The 23,116-nt window shown below is 42.4% G+C and overlaps 1 protein-coding gene and 1 long non-coding RNA gene across 8 annotated transcripts; one reads left to right on the top strand and one right to left on the bottom strand.

Moving 5' to 3' along the window:
- Window positions 1-81: 81 nt before the first annotated feature.
- LOC115340752 lies at window positions 82-5,248 on the bottom strand. Of its 3 annotated transcripts, none has more exons than XR_003923159.2 (3): window positions 4,884-5,248; window positions 4,320-4,417; window positions 82-2,091 (listed from the first exon to the last, which is right to left on the bottom strand). It is a non-coding gene; the product is annotated as an uncharacterized LOC115340752 (long non-coding RNA). The 3 variants fall into 3 exon arrangements; XR_005932268.1 differs by having other exon boundaries at window positions 82-2,088; window positions 4,273-4,417; XR_003923158.1 differs by having other exon boundaries at window positions 4,273-4,417.
- Window positions 5,249-5,359: 111 nt separating this feature from the next.
- On the top strand, window positions 5,360-21,457 carry LOC115340575 (epidermal retinol dehydrogenase 2-like). Of its 5 annotated transcripts, XM_041123163.1 has the most exons (9): window positions 5,360-5,508; window positions 6,016-6,195; window positions 6,228-6,254; window positions 8,485-8,828; window positions 15,345-15,476; window positions 16,440-16,539; window positions 18,337-18,481; window positions 19,060-19,185; window positions 19,739-21,457. In XM_041123163.1, exons 4-9 carry the CDS (start codon window positions 8,508-8,510, stop codon window positions 19,830-19,832), a joined length of 918 nt encoding a protein of 305 aa, XP_040979097.1. In that variant the 5' UTR covers window positions 5,360-5,508; window positions 6,016-6,195; window positions 6,228-6,254; window positions 8,485-8,507; the 3' UTR covers window positions 19,833-21,457. The 5 variants fall into 5 exon arrangements, with proteins under 5 accessions (XP_040979097.1, XP_040979098.1, XP_029868217.1 ...); XM_041123164.1 differs by lacking the exon at window positions 6,228-6,254 and having other exon boundaries at window positions 6,016-6,189; XM_030012357.1 differs by lacking the exons at window positions 6,016-6,195; window positions 6,228-6,254.
- The last annotated feature ends 1,659 nt before the right edge of the window (window positions 21,458-23,116 follow it).

Below are 23,116 nucleotides of genomic sequence, written 5' to 3' on the forward strand. Positions count from 1 at the left end.
ACTACAGACCTCAGATCTCTTTTGCTAGTTTTGCTTCCCTGCTGTGTCTCTAATTTGTCCATGTCAGAAACCTTGCATTACTCTTTATTAGGAAGAAATTTTTCCAAGTCCCAAATGGTAGGAAGCTGCCTCACTTTGCTTACTATTCAGTGAGGATTATATTATTATGAATTACTTCCCCACCCCCACCCCCCAAATTCTCCCTTTAAATCCATCCTGACAGCCTGTACACATCTGTATTGTAAATGATGTTTTAGCCCAAACTCCCCAAGTAACCACTCACAAATATATTTTTCTCATGGAGAAGGGAGATAAATCTCGTGGGCCACTTCCTCCTGCAGTACAGGCAGGTTCTCTTAACAGTAAAGATACTATGAGGAATATATACCACAGACACATAGGGGAGCATACAAAAACAGTGAGCAAAGAGCTACATAGCAGCAATCCCTGCAGCTGACTATGGCAGGCTACTGATTATCTGTGTTCATTGTGCATCAAAGTTATAGCTTGTGCCTTTGCAAATAAAATCCTAGTGAGGGATTGGAAAACACAACACTGCTAGACAAGGCCCTGATTTATAACACCACTTGGACGCATACTTAATATTTGAACATATGCTTTAATTCTTCTGTATCACACCAGAATTACTTGCACTTTTTCTTTCATTCGTCTCGCTGTCCTGAATAAAGTGGGTCAGCTCTGGAGGCAGACGAGAGCTCAGCCAATTCTGCCTGCTTACCTGGGCGAGCCCTTAGCTGCCACTCTAAGCTAGTTCATGCCAAAGCATGTTTGGGATCAACAGACTGAACACTTCTGCACCCAGAGGGGATCAGAGCGTACCAATTCCATCCCCGTCACAGGGAGTTCAATAAAGTTCAGCACTCTTGGTCAATATGGCTTCAAAGAGGTGATGCTGCTGCTGCCATCCACTTTTATACTGCTGGGCGAGGGTGGGTATCAGCAAAGCCAGATACCTATGCTGTACCCATTTGTCTAGCATGACTCAAAGCTCTGCAGATCTGATAAAAAAATTATAACCAGGTATCTGACATGTCCTCCTGGTAGGTGGAAAATGTGGTTTTAGGTCCTTCACACCATCATCATCATAACTCTACTGTAACAGAGACCGGCACACATTTCCCCAACTGAGGGGCATACACCACTTCTGCCATCAGCAAACACCAGTTACTCATAAGAGCTGATGTAGTCACCTACATCCACAAGGAATAACTGGACTTTGGCATTAGAGGACCAATGTAACAGGCATTTCTGTCTGCGTAAAGAGCGTAATTTCAGACACACTCCTGTCTATAACGCTTTCTGTTGCCAAGGTTAGAGGCTTCTGCCCATGCCACGCTTTCGTGTCCCACGAGACCTCAGATTAAGTTAGTCTTGGTTTGCAGGCTTTCACTCCTCACAGAGTCCTCCGTGGCATGTGGGCATATGGTAAATTTGATCACAGAGCTGGCCCAGATGAAAAAGCAAACACCAAATATTTTCTGGCAGGGTTTTACTCATCAGTTCTGATGAGGTTCACCACACTACAGTACAAAATGCTCAGGGAATGAAGGACAAAGTGTCAGGTCCTGACATCGACCGTCATACTGGAAACACAGCTTAACAGGCTGTGAGCTTTGGGATTGGCTAAGTCACAATGATACTTAGTGCTGGTGTGTCCCTCTTCCGATGAGGATTTGTCCCTTTCTTAATTTGATTTGCAAGGGATAGAAGCATGCTATTCAGTGCACCAAGCTGCCGGTTATGTTTGCTGTGTAGTTAGTAAATACCTTGAACAAATGCTAGTGCAGCACATCCCACCCCATCACTCTCACTGAAGAGGACTTGGGACTCTTCCCAGACGTAGCAAATGGGGCACCACTGAGCAATAGTTTGTCACTTCTACAATTCCTGTATTTTCAACCTGCTGATAGAGGGAACTAGAATTCAATAAACTCCTGTTAGAGGGTAAATAGGACTCAAACAAAACACATATGGTAATGAAAATTCAGAATGCAACTCAGTCTTCTGTATTCAGGATGATGATCCTTCCTTTTGTCTGGAATCTCCTTTGCGCCAGCTGTTTTTCTTCTGCTGGAATAAGAAGAAAAAGTAAATTTTGAAGAATTCTGGCTAAGTGGTGTTTGCCCTACTTCCTTCATAGGCAACATGGGAGACATTTGACTTCTATTAGGAAGACACTAGTTTTCAAACTAAGACCCACTCCTCCCTGGGCAGTTGCAATAGGTGACTAAGGACAAGTCTGTGTAGGCTGCAATTGCAATGATGTACCTGCAATTGCTAAAGCAGCTGACTCTGACACTGGAAACTTATTAGGATTCTACAAGTTTCACAGTAGACATATAGAATGAATCATAGTATGTAGGCACCAGTGGTATCGCCTGTACTTCCTTTCCTACTTCTTGCCAGTTAAAAGAAAGCAGAAAGATCAGACTGTTTACATATTACGCTATTCCATTTCAACAGCTGAGGTAGGCGAGGGATAAATAAAGTTTCAATATCAAAATATTTATCACATTTTGAGTGCTCTGATAAAAATAAAAAAAAAAAAAAAAAGAGAGAGCTTTAAAGAGAATATGGCTCCAACAGGCTGTTGTTTTTTATTATTCTAAAGTGAGGATGAGTATCCTAGTCACCATGCAATTGCATTTATCCAGCTTAGACTAACCCTTGCTCTCTATTTGCTTTAGCCTCCTTTGTTGTGACACATCCATAATCAAGATTAAATGGTTGTGAATTAGGTCCATGCAATGACAATCTACCACAGATTCACATGAAACATAAATACCACTTTAGCGTGCTACTGGTTACACTGTTCCACCAGAGGTGCCAATATCTACCTGACAACAAATGTCAAGAGCTTTCTGGAAGTTAAGGTCAGCCAAAATACAGTACAGCCCTCGGTAAAAAATGGCTACAGACTAGCGGTACACTTATGTAGCACACGTACTACAGACAAGAAAAAGTGAGAGCACTTGCAAAGTTCCTCAAAATTCTTATGACTTGAATGACCTTGGGTTCCTTTGAAAACATCCAGCACGTTACGCAAAATGCACGAACAACGCCAGTCCTAGTTCTGCACTCCTGGGATTTTGCCAGCACTCACATATTCATCCAAAAATAATGTGTGTCAAGAGGGAGACATCCTCATCTAATACAAATTAGGGTAGTTTCATTTCTGGACTTGAATCAAGAGTAATAATTCCACTTGGGTCTTCTCTGACCCCAGACTGTGGAAGATGGTAATTTGACAGTCTTAAAAAGGGTTTCTTTACCTTAAGGCTAATTTTAGCCTTTCATCATACAAACTAGTAAACTCAAGATATTTGGTGATTTTTATTTCAGCAAGTTTTATTCAGTGAGTTTATTACTCGCAGGAAGTCTTTGTACAAGCTGGGGAAAGGAGCCAGGTCTCCCACCTTCTAGTCTCCAACTCCGATCACAAGGTCAGTCTCAATGTTAAACGTTATTAATTTCCAAGTATTACTACAAAGCACATATTTTATTTAAACCTTTTTGAAAATTAAATGAATGGGTTTGGTTTTTTTACGTTTCCTTGTTTTAAGTGAGCCACTGTAAACAATACAATCCACAATAAGAAAGCAGCAGCCAAACCCAAATTTCATCAGTGTCACTGTTTGGCTATCATGAGCCTCCCGAATTTTCTGTATTAATGCAATAATACATTAACTCCCACTAAAATATTCTAATCCAGCAGTTAATTTCTCTTCTGTGAATAACTGTTGAGGGTGCAGCAGAGTCTATAGTCGAGAGCCTAGACTCTGACCCAAAACTGCATACCTGAAAGAAAAGACCTTTTGACCTCTTTCAACAATACTTTAAATAGAATGTGCAGGGGAAGCAAGAAAAGTATTCATTTAAACAGCACAGCACCTTTCAAACCACTGCTCTTTTTGACTCTGGGGAGCCATTTGTTCCAAGGCAAGCCAGCAAGTAAAGCAACCTGCTCCCTCACCAGTATGTATTGCCAGGTGTGCTCTCCATCCTTGGTCCGTGAAAGTGTTTGTGCACAGGGAGTTCTTAAAATTTCTTCGGAGATTACTGGATCAAACGGCAGATTTTTAAAGCTGCCTAAAGAACCTTACATTATGAATTGCTGTTTCATATTCTTTATTATGCAGCGTATTAAATCTAGTGTTTCATAAGCGCTTGCTTATTTCATTAGATGAAAACAACATTCAGAAAGTTGTGTTCTCACACTTCTACAGAAGTATAACAGCAACGCAAACATACCAATCTGCAAAGGAGGCGTATTAGTGATCTCAGTGCCAAGAAAATACCTTCATTCATATTTTTCCTGGTGGTACTAAGCACACCCTCCTCATACGGACTTTAAGTTGTGAATATTAAATGCCTTACAGTATCGGAGTTCTGCTGCCTAAGGAATAGCGTAAGGTTAAAAAAAAACCTGCAAAACAATGCTGCTCTAAGGAATGTAAGTATCTATAGCAGTAAATACAGAGCACTTCACTGACTTAGTGAACTTCTGACTACAGCTAGAAGACATTTTGTGATCTCAAGTCTCATTCATTCCCTTGAAATGACGCCACCCTGGAAGGGCCATGTTCAGCCCGGTAAAACCCCTTCCACGCAGGTTCAGCCCTACAGGCCAGGTAATCTCTTCACACCCAAGTGAACCCTCAGGAGCAGGTCTCTTCGCAAGGACCGACTACCACCCCAAGGGTAGTGACTTCTCCAGGGGCTTCCCTAAATGCTACAGGTCCCTAAGCCCAGCAGGTTTCTCCAAACTTCCTCGGAAGCCAAACCCGGCGCCCTCCTCTCCCCCAGTACAGTACCACCCCTCCAGCAGCCACACTCGTTTCCCCGCTCCCCCCGCAGCCCACCGAGGCCAATTCCTGCATCAACACGGATCTAGACCAGCCGCACGAAATCCGTCTTCTCCCAGTCGATCACGGCTGCAAGAGAAGTTATTTCTTCCCTCGGAAAAATCAAAAGCAAGTTACAAATACTGCCTTTTTTTTTTTTAAAGGGAACTAAGGGAAAGCGGAGGCGAGCCCCCGCCCCACGAGCTGCTCCGTCCTTAGAGCACTTCGCCCGGCCCCAGCGAGGAGCTAAGGGGGCCGAGCGCCCTCACCGGCCCCCCGGGCCGCAGCCCTCCCGCCCGGGGCCGGGGCCGCAGCTCCCTGCCGCGTTGGCCGGGCCGGACCGGGCCGGGCCGGGCGCGGAGGGCAGCCCCCAGCCGGCAGCCCCGGGCGGAGCGCGGGCAGCGCGGCGGCGGCCCCCGGCCCGGCTTCCTGCCGCCACGGAGCGCTGAGCCCTTCCGCCCCCGCCCCCGCGCATCCGGTCAGCCCCGCGGCGGGGCGGGCTGCCGGCATAAAGGCTGGGCCCTGCCGCGCTGCCCGCCGCCGGTTCCCCTGCTCTCCCTCCGTCACTCACCCCGGAGCCGCCGCCGCGCCGTGGTGGGGCGGGCGGAGGTGCCCTCTCCGTTCTTCAGCCCGGCAGGCGGAGGTACCCGCGGCCGGGACGCCGGTGCCGGGGGCGTTTTGGGCTGGGCGGGCGCCGGGACAGGGCGCTCGGCGGGGGCAGCCGCGGCTGCAGCCTCCTGCCGGAGCCTCTTCTCGCCCCTGCGAGGGCAGGTCCCGCTCTGCGGGGAGCGGGGAGGCGGGCCCGAGAGGGGACGGGGAGCTGGTCACCGCAGCAGAAAAACGCCTGTGGTGGGGTTTGGTGGGGTTTTTTAATGATGCTAATTGGGTTAGCGGCCGAGGTGTGCTAAGTGAGGGTAAGGTTGTCTGGCGCCTTCCAGGCGGTGAGGAAGGTGTTGCTACACCTCAGTCCTTGGACCGCCCTGGCTACAGGACCACTGTGGTTTTGGGAGGGTCGCAACCCTCCAGATGCAGTGAGCAAAGGTGTGCTTGCCAAACTCTGCTCAGGTGAGTGCGTGATCAACCGTTAATCCCTTTGGCTAGCACAGAGGTGTTTTGAGGTTCAGATGCCAGCCTCGATTCTCTCCTTGAGTTTTGTGAGCACAGACAGACTGCAAGAGCCACCCGGCTGTTCAGCGTTAGCACATGTACCAAAAAGTCTGCGCTGGCAAAGCTGTCTGCGCTTGAAAAGAAATCTGTCTGATGAGCCATTGTAAAACCTTTGCTACGTCACTACAGTATAAAAGGCCTCCACGCTTACGTCTGTGTGAGTGTAGTATGTTAAATAATACCTGGCATCAGAAGGGATCCGAGATCTTATGTGTGCCAAAGGTACCCTTGGTTAATTCATCTGCAAGTAGATCCTTGCTCACTTTAGTTGAGGAGCCAAAATCAGCCAAGTGTGTTGGCTGATTTAATTGTCCATATGGATGTGGTTGGTCACAGTAGCAGGTGTAATTAGCAGTACTAATGCAGTGAGCCAGTGAGAATGGAGGACTCTTGGCCCAGTCAGAGCTGGGTTAGGCGAGATGTGTCAGTGGAAATTAAGCACCTCATTGAAGGATGTGGAGTTGGTGTTCTAGCAGAAAGTCTCCTGTGGTCTGTATGCCTAAACCAACTCTACTTCTCTAAGAGAAAGTCAGTACTTCTCTGAGATACAGTGTGCCTCTCTCCTGTGCAAGCCTAATATGTGATTATTTTACTTAATAAATTACTGACGTAAGTTCTAAACTGGGTTTAGGTCAAATTGTGTACTATACTTCGAAGGCAATTGCTTTCCATAGGCATTTAATGTAACATCCTTATCTACTCCAGAGATGCCAATCTCCTTTCACGCAAATGGAGGATGTTGCGTTAAGTGCATTGAGTTAGTGTAATCAAGTTAAATTCAGCAACTTCATTTATTTTAAAGATATGTTGCTTCTGTTTTAGACCCAGCGAGGAACTTGTGTTTCCAAAAACTTGCTGGTTTTTTGATGTACATGAAATTTTAATAACACTTTTCCTGTATTACTCTGGTTTTGCTTATATTTGTAGTAGTTCTATAGCTATGAGAGCTTATTACAGGAGATGTCAATATTGGCTCTAGAAAAATGTTGCTGTGCTGTTTTGAGTTGTTCCATTTCTTACTGGTGCTACTGCCTTTTGTCTGTGCCAGAACCTCTGCATACATTTTGTCCCATTTTAAAGGGAACAAAGAACAGAAAACATTCACCCTGTGACTCTTCTTCAGAAAGAAGAGCTTGTTTCCCTACCCACTATGCTTCTGCCAGAAAAGTTTCTGAAATAGCTTGCACTGTTCTAGCAGTGGCCTATCCCTTTTCAGGGCTGGCCTTGTTTCCCATGTACAAAACCTGAGACTTATGATAACATGGGTATGTCCACATGCTAAGTTTCATGAACTTTGCTCAGAGTAGCAGAGATCTAAGTAACTTATCTCTTGGCACTTGTCAAACATGATTACCTATACACATAGATAGCAATGTTAACTAAGAGATGTGATCAAACTGGGTTTGTAGTGCTAAAGGTTGAAGTGTAAGTGCCAGCGTGCTCTACCTTTAGCTAGGAAGGAAGATATTAATCCTTCATACTGTAGTTAGTCAAAGATTAAAACCTGCTTTGACCAAGGGTGCATTTATTCCATAGCATTTGTATACTGGGAAATAAATGACATTCTTTCAAGGACTTAAATGCCTGCTCGATGTCAGCATTACTGTGATGAGTACAGACTGTGAAGTTAAACACATACATGAGATGGTATGATTCAGGCCCTTGACATTTGCTTAATCCAGGGAGGCGAACAGAAGAAAGCCAACAGCTTTGCAATGCGTTGCTAAACAAAACACTCTGTTCAATTGCAAAAGCAGGCTTTCCTCAATAATGGTAGTACTGGTAGTTGAAAAGCTAGTAGTGACAGCCAGTAACTTACCTGGTGTGTTTTGGAGATTTATAAGCATATTGTATTCTGAAGCTCCCTATGCTGACAGTTTTTCAGCAGGGTTGAGACTGTGACTTGGTCTGCATATGATTTCTTGATGACGAGGAGTGCCTACAAAGCAAAAAAAGTCATGGTCCTAAAAGGAGAATTTTTCCTGACCTGAAGTACTAGCTTGTGAGCACTAAAGTTGTTTGATCAAGCCATAAGTTTTGGTTTGCAATTGCCATGCGTTTTTGCTTAAGGTGCTCAAGGGGCAACTATCACTTTTTTGATTCTGGTTTTTGAGTCCATGTTCTGTCAGAGCAGAGATGGAAACCCATGATGGGAGGGGTGGGGAATTTCTAAAGCAGTTGAGGGCAGGTGTTTCCTGCCTCTGCCCAATGGTAAATCAATTGTGCTGCATTCTGGAGAAGAGTAGGAGCAACCTGGAGATGATGCAGAAACAGGACGAATGGGTCAGATGTGCAGATGTAAGCATATGTATTTTTTTGAAACACCATGCAGAAGCAGGCTAGAGAAAATATTTAGAATGGATCTGAAAATGCTTTTCAATTTTGAAATACTGATGTCTGCATTTTCTCTCTTTATGGTTTATTCTATCTGGTAAACATTTTCTTTCATCAGGTATCTGAAGAAACAGCCTGAAGATGAACTTCCTCCTGGAAACATTGAAAGTCATTGCACTTTCTCTTTATTACTTGCTGGAGTCACTAGTGTTCTTGGTTGTGCCTAGATGGAAGAAGAATGTTAGTGGTGAAATAGTATTAATAACAGGAGCAGGAAGTGGCGTTGGAAGATTCTTGTCTTTAAAGTTTGCCAGCCTTGGAGCCACAGTGGTTCTCTGGGACATTAATCAAGAGGGGCTCCAGGAGACAAGTAGACTGGCCAGAGAAAATGGAGCAGTGAGAGTACACTGTTACATCTGTGACTGTAGCAAAAGGCAGGAGGTCTACAGAGTAGCTGATCAGGTAAAGTATCTTTATTTGTGGCTTTGACACTATTCTAAGATGAGTGCATGCATGTATGATAAGTTTTAGTGACTTCAAAACAAGAGATTAAAGTTAATTAATTCAGAATGTATTTCACATGCTACCCATTTCAAGAATACTGTTTTTTAGAGTTGACTTGTATACCTCTGTTCTCTTAAAAATAAAAAGCTGGTTCTCTCTTTCAGTAGCTAATTTAGATGGGTAGCTTCTCATTCATTCAGTTACTGAGCAAGCACTTGCTGGTGAAGTGCAGAAAATTAATTTATTGAAGCTAAAGCAGTATTTCAAGTTCTGGCAGTCTTTTACCAAAAGTAAACCCTAAAGACCATACATTGTAAAAATGATTAACTCTTTAGGCAATTTTTAAATAATTCCATGGCTATGAATAGATTTTTGCAGACTCACTTTATCAGAATTAATAAATGTATCTTAAAGTCTTATACTTCTTACTTTCCTTTCTGAAGAGCTTTGTAAATATAGCATGTGGTTAGATATTTTGGGCAGACTAGTAGAATTGCCAAAAACTAAAAATGCTTAACAGTTTCCATTATAACAACCTGTTCTCATTTGCTTAAAATGTTGCTAAACTTAACTGTTGGACTAGAAAGTTTCCACAGTGAGTGTTTGCCTGAGGATGAATTCTTAAAAAAAAAAAAAAAAAAAAAAAAAAAAATTCAGCTGTCTTCAGGAACATCTGTTGGCTGAAATAATGTTCCTCTTTTGGTGCTGTTTAAGAAGCTCTAGCCTTCTGCATTTTTCTATCTGTGCAAAAATGACTAGAACAAATTTTCTGATAAGTGAAGCTTGTGCATGACTTGCAGCTTGTTAGAGGCTGGTACTATTGGTTTTGTATTCTGGTAATGCTGTAATGCTAATCACCCTTGGTCCCCCTTGCAGCTCTGTTATGCCAGCTGAGTTGCACATCTGCCATCCCCGCAGAGCAGTTGCACGTGTCTCGCTGCAGGCCTGTAACTGCTTCCCACTGAACTGGGAGGAGTGGAGGAGGAGGAGGGAGTATTGTAATGTGAAGGACACTGAAATGAAGAAGATAGAAACTAACCTTCAGTTCTGAGGACTCAAGGGCTAGCACTTCAGTCCCATGGAGAAAAGCAGTAGCAGAGCCTTTCTGGCCAAATATAAAAAGAAGAGGGTGTAGATATGTGTGTGACAGAGGTTAGGGATGATAAAAACAGAGGCAGACAGTAGCAAAGAAGTGTTAAGAGAGTCTCTGTGCCTGATTCCTCGCTTATAAGTTTCTGTCAGCAGTTCACTAACAGCTGATCCACTAATAATCCTCCTGTTGATCCACATAGAAGAAAACACCCTACTACTGTTATTTCAGAAACGTCATGTCCTGCTGACAACTTTCCCATCTTATTAGTGACAGAAAGACTTTAGCTTTAGTGCCTGGTGCCACTGTTTACTTAATACGGTATAGTAGACTTTGGCTCATAGTGTTCACTGTCAGCCTTTGCAAGGTGAGGCAGCACGGTTCCAGGTTCTGTTTTTTCCCCCCGGTGATTCAGCTTCATGCAATGACTTGGAGTTTTGCAAGACTATAGCGAACTAAATTCATGCAGGCAGGGCAGGATATGGTTGAAAACTTTGTGCCCAGTAAAACAATCTCAAAGCCAAAATGAATTGTATGTGAACCTTAAATACCTGCTTCTGGTACTTCATCAGCCACACAGAGAGACTAGGAAAAAGTCACTTCAGTAGGAAGAAAACCAAAAAGCCCTGGACATGTGGTGTCCTCGTTCCTTTCCTGTACCAACAACACGAAGGACAGCTTTTGGCTATCAAGAGCTATAGCTTAAAATTTATTTCTAATATTCCTGTTCCAGAAGTGCCCAACCCCAAAAGGAATGTGGCCTTCTTTGACCTACCCCTCTTTCCCTCGAGTTCAGCTAAACTTTAAGAATCTAGGGCTTTGAAAGAGAGAAGTAACTCTGGGTTTTGATCCTCCTACTTGTGAGGAAATGGAAGCCTTTCCCTCTTTATCATGTTGCAAAATTGCATTTGGGCTTACATTTACTTCCAGGATCCCTCTTGCATGGTACTTTATTGCTTATCCACAGTTTTTTCTTGCTTGTTAGTCAAGATGACAGTTTGCAGCCAGTTTTCCACTTCTCTGAGAATCCTCTTTGCTGTGCAGAGGAGCAACAGTAGAAGCACATTTCCTGGTGGTATTTCATGCTGCCTGTAAAACATCCAGTGCTTTCTTCCACCTCTTATAGGCTGTTATGGAGGGGCTTGTGGTTCTTAGAAAGTAGACGCTTTGGAATGCTGTTTGGGAGTTGTGAGAATTGCTCACTGCTAAACTTCGATAGAAAAGCATAAATATAAATGCAGAAACAAACAGGAAATAGTGTTTATACCTGAAAAAGATGTTTAACCAGATCAGCTGTTTCCATAATGCTTGCCTTACCTAGGACTAAAACAAGCACCTGCAACATACTTTGCTGCACTGCACAAATGGAGAGGTTTAGAGCTCTGGAGAGTTGACATTATGCCCCCACCCCTCTTAATAGCTAGGGAGAAGGCTTAGTAAAGGTCTTCTGTACTTGGCCTCAAAGCAGAGTGTGGAAGCCTGGGCTGGTGTCTTGGCTCTGTCATGCACAGAGGAGAGCTCAGAAGAGAAGGGAATTAAAACAGCCAATTTGATGAGGAAGGAGCCACCACATCTAGTTAGTAGGGAAGCAGCATGAACAAAAATGTTGTAAAGCTGGAATTATTTTTCTGGGTTGCAAGAAGGCACTCAAATCTGCTTTGAATTCCATCCAAAGTGTGAATATATTTTGGAAGACTGAGTAGAGACAGGTGGTAAAGGAAGAGGTTGTTGAGGTTTTCGCCACTAGTTAGAAATGGGATGATCAAGGTTCTGTTCTCATTTCCCTTCTCGCATCTGACCCGAATGCCCCAATCACCAAGTTATAAACTGTATGTACCACATCCCCCACCTCTGTCCATCTTTTGTTTGCACAAAAGAAGCATGACCACTTATTCAGGTATTTATTTGCCCCAAAGGGTAGATTTGGGGTACTGGTCCAGCCTTCCAGAATTGATAGATCATCTGACACAAGGCAGTATTAAAGCATCGTTTAGTAATTATTATGTCTATGTCTCTGCATACAATTTTAAACTTGTGATGAGGGGTACCTACTTAGGTTGGTGACTAGAACAACTTGTCTAAGGCTGCTTATGGAGATCATGTGGCACTGCTTCAGAAATATTTAAATTGTTACATGACAACATTTTGAAAGGCAAATAGGCAGACAAGAATGTGTGAGCCTAGGTGGAGAGGGGTTCTGGCTGATGAATTTATTATAAAAGCTTGTGATGGGTTGACCCTGGCTGGTTGCCAGGTGCCCACCAAAGCCGTTCTATCACTCCCCCTCCTCAGCTGGACAGGGGAGAGAAAATATAACAAAGAGCTTGTGGGTCGAGATAAGGACAGGAGAGATCACTCACCACTTACTGTCACGGGCAAACAGACTCAACTTGGGGAAAATTAACTCACTTTATTACAAATCAACCAGAGTAGGGTAATGAGAAAGAAAACCGAATCTCAGAACACCTTCCCTCCACCCCTCCCTTCTTCCCGGGCACAACTTCACTCCCGGCTTCTCTACCAATCCCCCCAGCGGCACAGGGGGACGGGGATGGGGTTTATGGTCAGTTCATCACACATTGTTTTCTGCCGCTTCATCCTCCTCAGGGGGAGGACTCATCACACTCTTCCCTGCTCCAGCGTGGGGTCCCACCCACGGGAGACAGTCCTCCCCAAACTTCTCCAACGTGGGCCCTTCCCACGGGCTGCAGTTCTTCACGAACTGCTCCAGCATGGGTCCCTTCCACGGGGTGCAGTCCTTCAGGAGCACACTGCTCCAGCATGGGTCCCCCACGGGGTCACAAGTCCTGCCAGAAAACCTGCTCCGTGGGCTCCTCTCTCCACAGATCCGCAGGTCCTGCCAGGAGCCTGCTCCAGCGCAGGGTTCCCACGGGGTCACAGCCTCCTTCGGGAAACCCACCTGCTCCGGCGTGGGGTCCTCCACGGGCTACAGGTGGATATCTGCTCCACCGTGGACCTCCATGGACTGCAGGGGGACAGCCTGCCTCACCATGGTCTTCCCCACGGGCTGCAGGGGAATCTCTGCTCCGGCGCCTGGAGCATCTCCTCCCCTCCTTCTTCACTGACCTTGGTGTCCGCAGGGTTGTTTCTCTTACATGTTCTCACTCCTCTCTCCGGCTGCCGAATCTGCCTGTCCCAACCTTTTTTTCCTTCTTAAAAATGTTATCACAGAGGCGTTACCACTATCACTGATTGGCTCGGCCTTGGCCAGCGGCGGGTCTATCTTAGAGCCGGCTGGCATTGGCGCTCTCTCTCGAACACAGGGGAAGCTTCCAGCAGCTTCTTACAGAAGCCACCCCTGTAACACCCCCCCCGCTACCAAAACCTTGCCACACAAAACCAATACAAAGCTGTTCTGTATAATCCTGCCAAGGCTGCTGTCTGTTTTTTAAACCCTTACTTAGTTAACAAACATGGACAAGATTGGAACAAGTTTAAGGAAGTGAGGAATTTAAGCTAGAATAAAGGAGAGGTGGTAAATTATCCTTTAATTTTTTACTGTTATACAGGCTAACCTACCAGGTCTGCTTGTGCTTTCTTCAGTCAGTGTAGGCACCCAGCAAAGGAAACACCATTAAGAAATGAGGTTCTGTGATCTGCAACTGTATGGCAAGAGGGCATAAAAACAACATGTTTTCCCAAAACTACTGATCAGCATGTTTAGCACTTGATCTGGAAATCACAAGTTAAACAACATATAGAGTACTTATTTGCTTTTTCCCAGATAGATCAGATTAATGAACCATACTTCAAATACTGCATTAAATATTTTCATTCTCCTTTTGAGAGCTGGCACAAAATCTTGATATCAGCTGGCCTATAGTTGTTCTTTCAAGTGAGTCTGTTCATGAAAGTTCTCAGTCTGGAGCTAAAATGAGAACTATACTTTCTCTTACTGAACTAAATGTGTAGATATTATTCTTTAGCCAACTTATTTTCTGGGAGACATTTTATAAGGATTCTGGTACAGTGTTAGAATTGAAGCAGATACACTAGAAAAAAGCTTCTCTACCATGAGCCCCAGAAGCTCATAAGGCTTTTGCCTTCTGTGAATGCATGTGTCCTAAAATCTTCCTTTATTTAGAAGCTTACAACTTTTGTTTAATTTTCATAACAAACAACTACCCTTCCTACAGTTTTCTCATTTCTTGTGTTGTCCTGAGAGTCAATATGAATAGAGACACAGTGCTCTTTCAGGTTGTCTTCATGAGAAATAAACTTCTTAAAAAAACCAAAAAACAACAACAACAACAACAAAAACCAAACACCTCTTTGTTTGGGAATATAAGCTTTTAAGTTCCTGACCTGTAAAGTTGCTTGAAATAGTCAAGATAGTTGAATAAATAAAAAGGTTGTAAGGAGGAAATGAATTTTACAGGCGGTCTTTCTCGCTGCCTGTGCATATGAGGAATACTTCTTCTTGAAAGTGACCGTTTGCCCATTCTAATTCCAACACACTGAGGGCAGAAAAATGCATCTGCTTCCCTAGAAAGCTGTATGGAAGTCTGGTTTAATGTGTGTGCTGTGGAATGCAAGTGAAATTAACAATAGTGGAAAAACTACTGTAATACATGTCGGTGTTTAACAATTGCAGTCAGGAGAAGTGGAGCTTGTGGAAAACAGCATGAAGAATCTTGAAATATCTGAAATATTAAGATGCTACTAAGTAGCTTCTGCCCCATGCAGTGGCAGAGATGAATCCCTGGACTGTTGGGCATGTAGGCAATTAACACTACCAACAGGGAATCCAATTTTCCTTCTGCTTATCAAAAGACTCAAGTACTGTGCAAGCTGGCTTCAGCCTTCAAGTCGTATGGCAGCACTGCTTCTGTGCTCAAGTTGCTCAGTGGAAAACACTAGAGGATTTGAGTATAATGCAAAGAATGTCACAAGTGAAAGTTTAGGTATTGCAGCCCTCATAGATTTGATGTACCTGATTCTGGGGAACTCGCCGGAGGATTTATGTACTGTGCCTCACTGCATGGTATAGAAATGGCCCTACAAACAGAATTGCTCATTGGTTTTAAGATGGGTTTACTGTAGCAAAATACTTGTTGTGTTAGTTGAGCTCTCTGCAATAGAGACTTACCTGGAACAGATGCAGCAAGAACCAGAGGTGCTGAAAGCAGAAGTCTGTGTGGAGCTGTTGGGCTCCACACCTCCAAAGGAATCCAGTTGCAAGCTGAGCTCTAAAAAGGCTTCCTAAAAGGTGCAAGAACCTTGAGGTGTTTGGATCCGTAACAAGCATAATAAGGTCAACTTAGTTGAAATGTGCAATATTTCTATTTCTTATGTTTTCATGTATAAAACTTGGAAAGCATGTTTTGTATTTGTTACATAATATCTTGGGGCTTTTTGTTTAGGTTAAAAAAGAAGTTGGCGATGTTAGCATCCTAGTCAACAATGCTGGTACCGTAACTGGGAAGAGGCTTATTGATTCTCCAGATTCACTTGTGGAAAAAACCTTGGAAGTGAACGTAATGGCACACTTTTGGGTAATACCTGTTCTTTGCATATACATACTAAAACATCCTTTCAGCATGTTTTCAGTGTTAATTTTGCCTTTTGGAACGGAGGAAAATATGCAAGGATGTATAGCTCCTTGTAAGTTCAGTCAGAAGTGATACAAGAAATTACTTTCTATGCCTGGGAGTCTGTAAAATAAAAAAAGGGTGAAAGAATAGATCCTTTGGGAACTTCTGCAGTAGGTAGGTGGAAGCAAAACTGCTACATATTTAGAAATGTTCTTAAGAACTAAAGTTTACCATCTGCTAAATTCTGAAGCTAGTCATATGTTATAATAGCTCAATATTAATTGACGTGAAGCAGGCCCAGCCTAAAAGTTGCTGCTCTAGTAACAGAGAAGTGTTCAATTCTGTTAGTGTTCTAGTTGCTTTGTGGTTATGATAGTTTCAGTAAGAAATACCATATGTTCAGACAATGCTCTTATTATTAAGTGGGGCTTTTGTCCAAAATGAGTAACTTAATGTGCCTTTTCTTCCTTCCAGGGAAGGCAGGTCATCTATATGGTGTTCTTATCATAAAGAATTGCAGAGAAGATATTAAAACATGTTTCAGTTTCTTCATAAATAAATTTAATCACAAAGATTAAATGAAGACATGAAATTCAAATTTTTGCTATTTTACAAAATTTGCTGTGATTTGAAATATTGCAGTGCTGAGCTTTAGGCTAAAAGAAACTTAACAACTAGCAAGTTACCATCTGTCTTCAGTGTTGAGAAAGTGGTACTGGTGGGCCCTGGGAAGTCCCAGCTTAGTAGTTGAAGGCTAGAATTCAAACAACAAACCCTTCCCCCCACCCTGCCCCTTCCATAATGGAAGGGGGGAAGCTTATTTAAACTGTAGGGAGAAATTCTTTAAAAACAACACCTTCAAAATATTATAGCGTGTAGCTTGCTTAGTAAAATGTTTCTTTGCAACTCTGACTTACATTGCAGACTTACAAAGCCTTCCTCCCAGCGATGATGGCCTCTAACCATGGGCACTTGGTTAGTATTGCAAGCGTAGCGGGACTGATGGGAATCAATAGCCTTTCAGGTAGTGTATTAAAGCTAATGTTCATTTAGACAATTAGTTTGATTTAAACTCTGCAATCAATACTCATGGAAAAAAAGTCCTAATTTTGAGTTTCTGGGTCTTTGCATATAGGTAAAGCAAATGGTCATACTTTCAAACTAGCTGACCTTAAATAGACCATTTCTTTCAAAAGAGTTTTCCAGATGCTCAGCAGTGCTGTGAAACAGGTTTTTCTGCCAAGGCAGTTGGAGAATCTAGGAGCCATATAGAACTTTACAAACTGAGAATTTCAGTGTTATTAAAGTTAACCTACAGGTATTTGGTGTGGAAGAGGTCACTTTTTTTTTCTTTTTTTCTTTTTTTTTTCTTTTTTCTTTGGGCAAGCATGTTCTGAAGCAAAGCAGAGTCCTGTACAGGTTTCCCTAACTCAAAGAACTACTAAAATCCAGGTGTGGTACGGAGGCAGCGGTGCAATATCTCATTCTGCATTCTCTGTCTCAGCCATTCATTCAAGAGGACCCATACAGTGATGGAAAGAAAGTGTTGAGATTAGGGAAAACTCAGAAGGCATTTCTGGTAAACGTATGCAAAGGGGGAGCAAAATTAACTAAGGTGATCTCGTGGTTTAACCTCAGCCAGCAACTAACCACCATGCAGCTGTTCACTCATACCCCCTCTGCCCCGCAGTGGGATGGGGAGAGAATCAGAAAAAAAAGTAAAACTTGTGGGTTGAGATAAGAACAGTTTAATAGAACAGAAAGCAAGAAAATAATTATGAAAATACCAATAATAAAATTACAATAATAGTAGTAAAAGGATTGCAATATACAAAACAAGTGATGCACAATGCAGTTGCTCACCACCTGCTGGCTGATGCCCAGTTAGTTCCTGAGCGGCAATCCTCCCAGCCCCACTCCCCCCAGTTTATATACTGGACATGACGTCACATAGTATGGAATACCCCTTTGCCCAGTTTGGGTCAGCTGCCCTGGCTGTGTCCCCTCCCAACTTCTTGTGCTCCTCCAGCCTTCTTGCTGGCTGGGCATGAGAAGCTGAAAAATCCTTGACTTAGTCTAAGCACTACTTAGCAACAACTGAAAACATCAGTGTGTTACCAACATTCTTCTCATACTGAATCCAAGACATAACACTATACCAGCTACTAGAAAGACAATCAACTCTATCCCAGCCAAAACCAGGACAGGTGATGTAGCAGTAAAAGAAATCTAGCTTCAAGGCAGTGATAATGAAGACAAATTGAGTTTCAAGTTGAAACTGTATTAGAGTCTTGAAAGCTTGATGCATGAGAAGCTAGTGCATGGATTCAAAGATAAGGTCTGGTATGAAAAGGTAATTTCATTTGCTGTTGTTCAGTAGAGAGTGGAAAGGTGATAGCAGGGGTGCAATGAGAAACCCTCTGTCTGCCAGTCTAGAACAATTAACTTAGGAGAGGGAAAGTAAAGGAGTGAATCCCATCAAGGTAAATTTTATCAGTAACCTAAACCTGAACACAGTTCCTCCTCTGTTGTAAAGTATTTTATTATTGGACAGTAATTTCCTGCAGGTACTGTGTATATATCTTTCCTATACCATAGTGCTGCTGTTGTATACCATAAAAAGAAAAAAAAAAAAACCAAACCAACAAACTTTGGCTAGTTACTTTACTTACTAGAGCATAGTTTTGTCCCTGTTCTCTGTCAAAAACTGTTACCACTCCTGTGTACGTGTTCAGTGGTAGGACTCACTGAACCTGTTTAGTAAAGTTTAATTAGTAAATTAAAATGTTTAACTGCAATTAATGTTTTATTTATTTTACAGATTACTGTGCAAGTAAATTTGCAGCAGTTGGTTTTGCAGAGTCAGTTTATTTTGAGATGAGACATCTGGGAAAGACTGGTGTTAAAACCACAGTTGTGTGTCCTTGCATCATAAACACAGGAATGTTTGATGGCTGTAGGTCCAAGTGAGTAAACTCTTGTGAGGTTTTTATGCAACTTGCATGTTTAGCATGTTAGGTACTCGACTTCCTTTATGAAAATCATGAGCTAGGCTTTTCTCTGCTTGTGTTATTTTTAGGACCTCAGATGGGTGTTAACAGTGCTATCCAGTGACTGGGCAACCAAAATGGCAAAGCCCTCAGTACTTTACTATTCATTTAAGCTGAAACATGAAACTTAATTGGTGTCCCTTCCTCGGCAGAAGCCAAATGCTCCGGTTGTCCATTCTGGTTTCTAAACCCGCATTCACTTCCTGAAATCAGTGGCATAGCTTTGCTCAGTATGCTTATATAACAACAAAATTTAGGAGCTGTGTAAAAGCCTAGTGTGTCTTAATATGAGGACTATGTGGATTTGTCTTATGAGAGATCATACAAAGGGAAAATAACAATGGCCACTCACTCTCTAACATAACGAAGGGTCTTGTTTGTAGGATTTGTGGTATTTATTTCTTCTTTTAGTTGAATAACTGCAAAATGGAGACTTACTTTGAGTAAAATGTGAATCCAAAGCAATTCATATTATAGTAAGAAATCTCTTTCAGTTGGCCAAATCTGTTTCCGTCTCTGGAGCCAGAGTATGTGGCTGAGAAGATAGTCACTGCTGTTCGGCAGGACCAAGAAATATTGCTCTTACCACGCAGTACCTATTTTTTGTTGACTTTGAAACAGTAAGTTATGCCTTTCCTTGTTTTCCTTTCTCTTTTCTGTCCAGGGATGTTTCAGCTATGTTTTTGACTAAAAGTGCCAACCAGGGTTCTACTTGTTGGTGTGAATTTTCATTAAGCTCTGCGCATTTCTGGAGTTCTCTTTTTTTTGTTTTTAGGGGTTCAGTCTACCCTTGGACCACAGAACAATGACAGAAATGTCTGGCTGTGACTTGCTGACTCCATTGGGGTGCGGTTTTACTGTGGGATGTAGAGACTGGGCCTGCTCCTCAGTAACTGCCTATCTGGTGTCTTGCTCCAGCATTAGGGCACTTATGACTCTGTTGCAAGCCAGGTTGGGAAATTGATCTGTCTAATAACTCAGGCTGCCAAATGAGTGTAATGGATATTTTGAGAGGACCAGCGGTACTATATTCTATAGAGTATACTGCCTTTGCCAGTATTAGCCAGGTAAAACTAATTCTGTGATAAAACTGAACAACTCTTCTGATTTCTGTTTTTTGTGTTTTTGTTTTTGTTTTTTTTTCTCTTTTTCTTCAACTCCCCTACCTTACAGTGTCCTACCAGTGAAAGTAGTTGCTCTCCTTGTGGACTATTTTGGAATCCTCCATGTCATGGATAGCTTCAAAGGTCGAGCAAAGAAGGACTGAAAAAAAGCACAAAACTCAGAGACCAGCAACTCTAAAGTGGACCTTATTAAACGTGGTGGTGGGAAAAGTCTGCTTCTCTAGCAGCTGTGAACTTAAGGTGCCTCACTTCTCATTAGTAACAATTTTTAGGGAAATTGCTTTTTAATCAACAGCTTTCACTCAAACTATTTTTTTAATCCAGTGAACTGTTTTCTCTTCATCTCATTATGGAAATACATTAATTGAAATTAGTTCCTTTGGTTATGTCTGTTATAATGCCTTAAATATGATCCTGCATCACAAACTAATAATTGGCAGTTCCAGGGGAAGAAGAGACCAAAAACCCACATGTATTTGGCAGGGAGCCAGGAAAGCCTCTAGTGGACCTGACTTCTTGCTGCCATTCACTGAACCATGAGGAGGGCTGTACTGCTGGTGCCATTACCGTTCCCTGGTAAGCTGAGGAATTAAAGAGTTTCCTGAAACAACAGATTCAAATTTATACAAATGGAAGTTTTGTGAAATGAAAATATGTGCTGTGTTGGTGCAAAACCAATGAAATATATTAATTTTCGGAGGTGGTGATCTCAGGACTCACAGATGACTATGGATGTCAGGGCAGGGAGGGGGAAGGATGTAAAATATGTATTTGTGCTGCTAATCTACTTTCTGTCTAATTTATTTTAAAAGCTAATACTATGACTGCAACTGTATAGTAGAATTCTTTGTATCTTCTAAGTGCAATATTTTAAGAACAACTTTAATTTTTCATCTCCTAAGCAGAATAAAGTTGTAGTTCCAAAGCATAAGACTGCCAGGATAGGTGAGCTATCAAACATCTTGCCAAGTAAGACAATGAGCTACTAAAAGCAAAGGTATTACATTGTATAATCACAGCTTCTCTTGGGTTTATTTCAGAAAGGGTTGATGCTGATAGAACTGAAGTGAATGGGATCATTACGGCCATAGCTTGAGTAACAGCATTATGTTTTTCTTCTCTGACTTGGGTGGCAGGTTGCCTTGTGTCTACAGAGACTTGTTTTACTTTTCCCATTACTTTTAGGACTATCCATTTATTTTGGACATATGCTGAGGAGGCCTTGCCCTTTGTGACAATGGCCTCTTAGAAAACTGAAAGCCCCCTTGACTTTTGGTAAATCCAAAATGAGAATAAGGAAGATAATACCTTAAATGTATGTTATTTATGCACATGCTGGCTAAGCCTACCTCATGTCACAGTACTCTACTGGCAATTGGTAACACCTGCAAACTAAGACTAAAATGCATTAGCATGTAATTAATTGAAGAACAGTAAGGAAGAAAAGGTGATTTGTTTTAATGGTGGGGTTTTTTTCCCCATGATGGCCTAGAAACTACCTTTATTTCCCTTGTCTATACTATTAGTGAGGTTTACCAGTGCAGAAAGGTTTACATAGAACTACTTTACTACTTATGAGCAAGAAACACTGAGTAAAACAAGCATGTTAAAAATAGCCTTACTTTTATGATGCATTGATGAGAGTTAGAATTCAGACTGATGAAGAAAAGATTTGTCTTACTGTCCTTTCTGCCTCAGAAATTCTGCTCATTTTACAGTACACTTCAGGAAATGAAAGTTACTAATTAAAAACCAGATATTGCCTAAATGTGCTGTCCATATGTACATTGCACTGTTCACAAAGTCAACCACTAATAACCGTGTGGTGTTTCTGTGTCTTGTGGACTCCTCACCTTTTTATGCTAGCAGAGCATGTTTTTCCACCTAACTATGAAATGCTACGTGTGCAGGATTCTGGAGCAAAGGAGGAGAGAGGTGGATTATACATATGAGCAATATGTATCAAACTCCAGCTCTTGTGAGAGCAAGTAGCTTTTCATTCTTAGTGTCTCTGCAAACATGTTTTGCTGAGGGAAATTGAAAGCAAGGAGTCTGGCTGTGGGATTTGTGGATTCTCGGCAGATTCAGGTTCATCACATCACTAGGAGGATGTTACCTGATAATCTGTGCTAGAGAAGTACATATCCATAGGGATTTTGCTACTTCACAGAATCATTGAGCTTGGAAATGACCTCTACTCAGAGCAAGGTCAATTAGAGCAGGTTGCTCAGTACTGTGTCTAGTCAACTTTTGAGTATCTCCAAGATTCTACAACCTCTCTGGGAAACCTGTTCCAATGTTTGTTCACACTCAGTTTAAAAACAAATAAATGAAAATTATGTTTAAACTGAATGTACTTTTTTCCAGTTTGTGCCCATTGCCTCTTGTCCTTTCAGTGGATACCACTAAGAGTCTGGCTCTGTGTTTTATACCTTCCCATCAGGTATTTATGCACATTGAGCCTCAGCCTTTTATTTTCTAGACTGAGCAGTCCCAGCTCTCTCAACCTCTCCTTGTATGACAGGTGATCCAGTACCTTAATTGTCTTTGCAGCCCTTCACTGGACTCCCTCCAGTATGTTCATATCTTTTGGAGACCAAGTTCTGTAGTAGGTTGAGTGTGCATAATCTGTCATACCAAGCTCCACTAGAAAATCTATTCTAGCTGGCTGTCCTGGGAGAAGTACACAAATACTGCTTTTATGCAAGTGTGCTGCTACCACTTTGAATATTATGGTCACTGTCAAATTACTTCATGTGACTGGAAGATAATAGCCTATCCTGTCGGTGGTTTTGATCTCCCACATCTCCTGAGATGGCGTGACAGATATGTAGAGATGTATCTTGGAGGTCAAGCAGCACAAATCCTTCCCCTGTGTTCAGGAGGTGGTATGGAGTGAGTGTTTGGATCTTCAAGTGACATATGAACTTCTTGAGATAAGATGGCTTACTTCCAGCATAACAATGATCTTGATTGATTACTTTCCTGATGCCAAGAAGGACTCTTTCCTCCCGCTCTCAGCAAGAAAGCTTCTCATGGAAGGATTGCTGTGAGACCCAGACAAGAAGAGAAAACATGAAATGGAAGAGCATCTCAGTTGTGACAGCATCATGTCTGACAACAGCAGGGGACTGCTTTCTGAACTACATCAGGCAGCTCCCACAAAGGAATTCTTAGTTTCATGACCGTTGCTAGAAACTTTAAATAGTCTCTAACAAAATTACTGGGTCCCAAATTTGACTGGGATTGCTGCATTGGCTTGACAATCACAGATTGTCAAGTGATTCAAAGACAGTCCACAGCATGGTATTTTGTTGCCTGTTGTGTTTCTTTTCCATCTGAGTTCACATTCCTGTGGTAGCAGAAATCTTACTATCCTCTAATGCTTCAGGGCACAGAGAACATAATTTTTCTTGGTACTAACTTG

Source organism: Aquila chrysaetos, chromosome 4 (assembly GCF_900496995.4).
Source record: "Aquila chrysaetos chrysaetos chromosome 4, bAquChr1.4, whole genome shotgun sequence".
Lineage (NCBI taxonomy): Eukaryota > Metazoa > Chordata > Aves > Accipitriformes > Accipitridae > Aquila > Aquila chrysaetos.

What these genes read in the sequence shown, in the direction of transcription:
- LOC115340575 (XM_041123163.1), top strand. Translation starts at nt 8,508, where the DNA reads ATGAACTTCCTCCTGGAAACATTGAAAGTCATTGCACTTTCTCTTTAT. An exon ending in TCTACAGAGTAGCTGATCAG is followed by an intron (nt 8,829 to 15,344) that starts GTAAAGTATCTT and finishes CTTTTTGTTTAG; the next exon opens with GTTAAAAAAGAAGTTGGCGA. An exon ending in TTTTTGTTGACTTTGAAACA is followed by an intron (nt 19,186 to 19,738) that starts GTAAGTTATGCC and finishes CCTACCTTACAG; the next exon opens with TGTCCTACCAGTGAAAGTAG.